The sequence below is a fragment of the Rhineura floridana genome, chromosome 9 (assembly GCF_030035675.1).
Source record: "Rhineura floridana isolate rRhiFlo1 chromosome 9, rRhiFlo1.hap2, whole genome shotgun sequence".
In the NCBI taxonomy this organism is placed as follows: Eukaryota; Metazoa; Chordata; class Lepidosauria; order Squamata; family Rhineuridae; genus Rhineura; species Rhineura floridana.
In genome coordinates, this window is record NC_084488.1 from 69,581,737 (window position 1) to 69,588,548 (window position 6,812).

The 6,812-nt window shown below is 40.1% G+C and overlaps 1 protein-coding gene across 1 annotated transcript in view; it reads left to right on the top strand.

The window, feature by feature from the left end:
* TBC1D9 (TBC1 domain family member 9) overlaps positions 1-5,152 on the top strand; it is an 84,949-nt gene extending 79,797 nt beyond the window's left edge. The window contains exon 21 of the mRNA XM_061584889.1: positions 2,954-5,152. Within this exon, the coding sequence (XP_061440873.1) occupies positions 2,954-3,658 (705 nt within the window). The 3' untranslated portion in view covers positions 3,659-5,152. The remainder of the gene's footprint in view (positions 1-2,953) is intronic.
* Positions 5,153-6,812: the final 1,660 nt, after the last annotated feature.

Consider the following 6,812-nt stretch of genomic DNA (forward strand, 5'->3'; position numbering starts at 1 on the left):
AGGCATGGCTCTGTTGTCTCCTATAGGTACACATACAGTTTCCCCTCATATACACATACTTGGTGACATGAAGCCCTGCAGCTTGCTAAATGCCTCACTTTTAATTTTTTCTAACAGTAGCTTAGGGAGGGCAGTTTAGGCTGACACACGCATTATGTTTTGGTAAGTTATTTCCCAACTGTTATATTTCCCATTCTGCCAAAGTTATTTCCCAACTATTATATGGTGCCCAGATAAGTGCTTATGGCAAACATACCTCATTTGAAACTATTCAAACCAAGTTCCTAAGGAACATATTGGGCACCCCTCTCTGTGTCCCTAATACCATCTTACGCCTCGAAGCTGGGCTCCCCTCGATTGAGGCTCGCATATGGATGCTCAAGATCAAGTACTGGCTAAAACTGTTGTTTTTTCCAGTCGGTCTGCCCCCCCTCGTACTATCTGATGTTTTCCAGTCAAGATGGAAGAAATTTCTATTCAAAAAACTTTCAAGTTTAGGTTTTTCTCCCACTACTATCCTTTCGTTAGGTTTCTCCCAAGCGAAGTCGGCTATCATTCAGCGAATACTAGATGTGGAACTGCAAAACCACTTGTCCCTCGCTGCTCCCAACCCTGGTTTTAGTCCCCATACAGTGGCTTTTGCCCCTGCGCATTATTTGGCCTCTCTTTACACCCCTAGACTCAGGAAAGCGTTTATGCTGGCCAAGCATAATGTTTTACCATCGGCACTTTTAGAGGGCAGATATCAAAAAACTCCATTTGCAGAGCGTGTCTGCCCCTGCAATGCTGGTGTAGTAGAGTCTGTGGGCCATGTCTTATTAGAGTGTCCTTTTTATTGCGACCTTTGACGCTTGTTTATCACCCCTATTTTACGGAAAATCCCTGGTCGGGACATTGCATTTTATGTTAAATATCTTTTATCCGATAAAAAAACCCTAGTCTCATCTAAGGTTGCGAGTTTTTGTGCTGTGGCCATTAAATACCGAAAAACTTTGTCAACCCAACAACCCATATAGAAGTGAGATTTGGTTTTTAAATAGAATTTGTTGTAATATGGGCATGTGTATATTGTACTGCTGTTTTTCTTTTTATGATGTTCTTATCTTTATATTCTATGCTGGTCTTTGACCGTAATAAATTAATCATCATCAACAGGGATAAGTGCAAAGTTCTACACCTAAGAAAAAGAAACCAAATGCACCATTCATTATAAGATGGGGGATATGTGGCTCAGCAATACTAAATGCGAGAAGGAACTTGCAATTATTGTTCATCAGAAGCTGACTATGAGTGTGATGTGACTGCAAAAAAGGCAAATGCTATTTTAGGCTGCATTAACAGAAGTATAGTTTCCAAATCGAGCAAAGTATCTGTTCCCCTGTATTCAGCACTGGTTAGGCCTCATCTTGAGTACTGTGTTCAGTTCTGGAGACCGCACTTTAAGAAGGATGCAGACAAACTGGGACGGGTTCAGAGGAGGGCAACAAAGATTACCAGGGGACTGGAAACAAAGCCCTATGAGGAGAGACTGAAAGAACTGGGCATGTTTAGCTTTGAGAAGAGATGACTGAGGGGCGATATGACAGCACTCTTCAAATACTTGAAAGGTTGCCACGCAGAGGAGGGCCAGGATCTCTTCTCAATCATCCCAGAGTTCAGGACACAGAATAATCAGCTCAAGTTGCAGGAAGCCAAATTTCAACTGAACATCAGGAAAAACTTCCTGTTAGAGTGGTATGACAATGGAACCAATTACTTAGGGAGGTGGTGGGCTTTCCAACACTGGAGTCGTGCAAGAGGCAGCTGGACAGCCACCTGTTGGGTATGCTTTCATTTGGATTTCTGCATTGAGCAGGAGGTTGGACTCTATGGCCTTATAGGCCCCTTCCAACTCTGTAATTCTGTGATGTATTTTAAATAAATAATTGAAATTGGATTAAACACTAGATGCTATTAACATTTTTTTAAAATAACTAATTTTGTCAAGCAGAGCCTTATGTTGGCAACTGTTAATATATATTACTTATCCAGGAATGCGCACTCAATTGAAGCACTTTATCTTCCAGAGGGGACTACATATATTTAATTTATGTGATGCATACGTTGGTACCCTCATGGTTGGACTACTGTAATGGACTCTATGTGAGGCTTTTCTTGGGATTAGTCTGGAAGCTATAGCTGGTGTAGAATGCTATGGCCAGGTTGTTGACTGAAGCACCTGGACATGCATATATTACACCTGTGCTGAAGGGACTGCACTGGCGGTCAATCAGCTATTGGGCCATGTTCAAGGTTTTGTTAACATAACAACTCAGGACCAGGTTACTGAAAGACCATCTGCCCTTGTATAGACCTTTAAGGTCACTTAGATCATCTGGGAAAATCCTGTTTGTGGCACCGCACCCTACAGAATACCATAGGGAACTAACCTGAAAACTGGCATTTTCTGCTGTTGCCCTGTAGAATGCCTTACCCTCTGCCATATGTGAAGCAGCAACTATCAATTGCTTTCAACATCCTGTAAAAAGACTTATCTTTTTTGCCCAGGCATTAGATGAGACTGTTTTATGTGTTTGAATCTTCTGAATTTATTTTATTTGCTTTTATGTATTTTTATATTGCTGTTTTATTGGTTTTAGGTTGTGGTTTTGTGTAAATATTTTTTTGAGATTTTTGAAATATCAAGTGGTATATAATTTTTAAAAAATCAAATCAAATCAGCAATATTCCTACACAGAGAACTATTCTGTTCTTCTCCTTTTCATTTTCATGGTAATTGCCTTCAGTCCCAGAGGATTATGTGGGACCATCTAATATGTGTCATTCTGAAGCTAGGCAGGTGTGGATCTGGTCACTCCTTAGGATTGGAGACAGCTGGGAGCCCCATATAAAAATATTATATGAATAAATATTTTAAGAAAAGAAACCTTATTTTTTTCTCTCTTATATCTAGGGGCAGTTTATTGAATTGTGCAAGACAATGTATAATATGTTTAGTGAAGACCCCAATGAACAGGATCTTTACCATGCTACCGCAGCTGTGACTAGTTTGCTCTTGGAGATTGGAGAAGTTGGTAAGTTGTTTAGTGTCCAGCCTATTAAAGAATCTGAGAGTAACAGTAAAGCCATTCAGAATGCCCTGCTTCGGAAGAAGGGAAGCCAGCAGTACCACATTGAACGACATGACCCTTTCCAAGATGGCTTCCTTGCTGAGGAGGAAGAGAATATTTGTGGTGATGGCACACAGATGGAGGACATTAAGCTGGAAGATTCTTCTCCTAGGGACAATGGAGCTGGTTCTTCTATGCTTATTTCTGATGATGATACTAAAGATGACAGCTCCATATCTTCCTATTCCGTCCTAAGTGCAGGCTCTCATGAGGAGGACAAGTTGCATTGTGAAGACATTGGTGAGGACACTGTTTTGGTGCGAAGCTGCAACCCCACTTCTCTGCCTAGAAGCACTAGCATTGACAGAGACTGGGCTATCACCTTTGAGCAGTTTTTGGCTTCCCTCTTGACTGAACCTGCCCTCGTGCGGTATTTTGATAAACCAGTCTGTATGATGGCAAGGATTACTAATGCCAAGAATGTGCGGATGATGGGCAAACCCATAGTATCTGCAAGTGACTATGAAATCTCTGCTATGTCGGGCTAAATGACCCAGGTAGGGAGGTTTTTAAAAAATATTTTAAGTTTTTATGACGTATTTATTACTGCCTGGCACAGGTCCTGGTGTTTTCAAAAGATGGTAGTTCTTGCTTATGTGAACATGTTGGAATGTAAATCCATACTTATATTAAACTTTTTTTTTTCTCTGTGGGAAACATTACCAGAATGCTCGTCCTAGTCAATATATATGGGGGGTGGGGATCATTGTCAGTGGTGGGTGTATTATTAGCATTGCTATCCATGCATAAATGGTGACAATTAATACAGTTTTAAATCTAGAAATGAACAAAGTTTGTGTATGTTTTAAAAACAAGCCTGGAATCCTAGAGTAAGTAAGAAATTGGAAAGGCTTAAAGTGGCACAAGCACTGTGTGCTACAGTCTGCGCATGGAGATCCTTTGTATACAGTCTTCCCCATTCACTTTGAGGGAGGTAACATGATGTTACTATGCCTTTGGTTCATAGAGCTGCTTCCCTCACTGTAGTGAATGGAGAAGTGGAAACTCTTGCAGGCAGGAAGCACCATTTGTGCACTGGAGCTCTGCCTGTAAGCGATAGTAGACTGAGTAAAAAACAAAGGGATGCTGTCGACTTGTTTAGAACTCAAAAGTAAGTTCTGTGCAGCATCCCTTGTGGATGTCTTTCTATCTTTTTTTTTTTTTTTAAGGTTAGTGATTCCTAACACTTTTTAAAATGCATTCTTCAGGGATACCGCCAAGGACTTGCCTTGACACACGGCAACATCCTGACCTAAACAATTCATAGTACCCCTTTTTAAAATGAGGGTTTTAAAAAAGAACTCTGTAGATAATTCTGTGTTATTGACATTTTAAACCTAAGAACACAAATCTAGTGTAATGTAGATTAACAATTCATAGCTTAAATCTTCATTTAAAGACACTGTTATTAGCAGGAATGTAATCTGGAAAAAATCTGCAAGAAAATGTAACTGAATGTTTGAAAATCTTAATGAAAACACTGTCACTTTATTATAGATTAATAATGTATGACGTAATTTACTGGATGATATGTTGAATGACAAATGGAGCACCTGCACTTTGAATCTTCACTACTTTTTCCAAAACATAAACTGGGCACAACTCATTTCCATGGTGCGCACACAGAGGATTCTGTAGGCTCAAGAGACCCATCTCTCCCCACACACACACAAGCATGTCTGTGTAGGAAGAAAACAGGGCTCTGTTGATTCTACAGGAATGCTCTGACTGTGGGTACAGTGTCTGTGATAGGACTGGATTGTGCCTAGTATTTTTTTAATTTGTTAGGTGATTATGTCTAAATAATTCTTACATGCTTCAGCTATATTTGTTGCCTTCAAAAACACTTTTTTTGTTTTTTATATATTGTATATTATGATCATGTAACTTTCCAAGTTTTTTTAGTTAAAGCTATTGCTTCGATTCTTATTTAAGATACTTAACTGTCTGAAGTGGTTTTAACCACAGTAGGTAAATGTAAACAAGGTTCTTTTTTGTTTTTTGAAAAAGACATTAAACTATCATCAGTTGGGAAATTGTGACTATAATTCATGGTTTAACCTCTCCTAAAAATGAATTCTAGTCAGTTTTTAAGTAAGAACTATTATATTGGGGGTGGAGGGTAGTCTACAACAGGGGTAGCCAGGAAGTAGTTCAACAACATCTGGAGGGCACCATTAGTTTCCAAATCACATGAAGTATTAGTTCTCCTCTATTCAGCACTGGTTAGGCCTCATCTTGAATACTGCATCCAGTTCTGGTCTCTGCACTTCAAGAAGGATGCAGACAAACTGGAACAGGTTCAGAGGAGGGCAACAAGGATGATCAGCGGACTGGAAACAGCCCTATGAGGAGAGACTGAAAGAACTGGGCATGTTTAGCCTGGAGAAGAGAAGACTGAAGGGAGATATGATAGCACTCTTCAAGTACATGAAAGGTTGTCACAGAGAGGAGGGCCGGGATCTCTTCTCAATCGTCCCACAGTGCAGGACACGGAATAATGGGCTCAAGTTACAGGAAGCCAGATTTCGACTGAACATCAGGAAAAACTTCCTGCTAGAGCCATACGACAATGGAACCAATTACCTAGAGAGGTAGTGGGCTCTCCGACACTGGAGGCATTCAAGAGGCAGCTGGACAGCCATCTGTCAGGAATGCTTTGATTTGGATTCCTGCATTGAGCAGGGGGTTGGACTCGATAGCCTTATAGGCCCCTTCCAACTCTACTATTCTATGATTCTGTTATTGATAACCTCCGCTGTACAACAAATCAACAACATAGGATAAAGCTGTCTGCATTGCATTGAGCAATAAGACAGGGCTGTATATATTTATAGGTCTACATGAAATTTGGAAACTTCCTTAGTGTCATTCCTGAGAATAAAAATCTAAAAATTCTACTTCTCTTACCATGAAATATTCTACATTTCTACTTGGAAGCATATCCCAATGAATTCAACAGAACTCACTCCCAGGTAAGTAGTACAGGATCGCAGCGGAGTTGCGTGTGTAGGAAGTGTCTGAATAGTAAGGATAAAGCAAGACAAGGGGAAAACTATCACCACCAGCAAAAGACAGGAAATAGCCTCATTAAAACACAGAACCCAAACTCAGAAGTATTTTTAGATATTCACCGTTTGGTGCTAAGAACCTAAACAGTGCTAAGTGATGGGGGGGGCAAGGTCTTCGCTACATGCTTGCAGGTCACTGCTGCACAAGATCTCTGGATTGGGATTAGTGATACTAATACCAGCATTTTAGGTTTTAGTGTTATTGTTGGAATTTTAAGGTTTTAATGTGAATTATATGTTTTACGTTGAACATCGCCCAGAGCGGCTGGTAAACCAGCCAGATGGGCAACTAATAAATTTAATAAATAAATAAATTTCAGTCAAGTTGAAATACAGCTTTATAGCAAAATACTTGCTACTCTACTATTACTACAGCACTGCTCATCTTGTGTAGGTAGGTAAACTCAGAACAAAATAGTATGGAGATTTATCTTAATTATCTGTTTAATGCAAAGAACATATAACCTTGCCTGTAGATCAGGGATGGGAAAATTGTGGCCCTCCAGATGTTGATCTCCAGCTCCCATCATCCCCAACCACTGGCCATAACAGCTGGATGAGAGTTGGAATC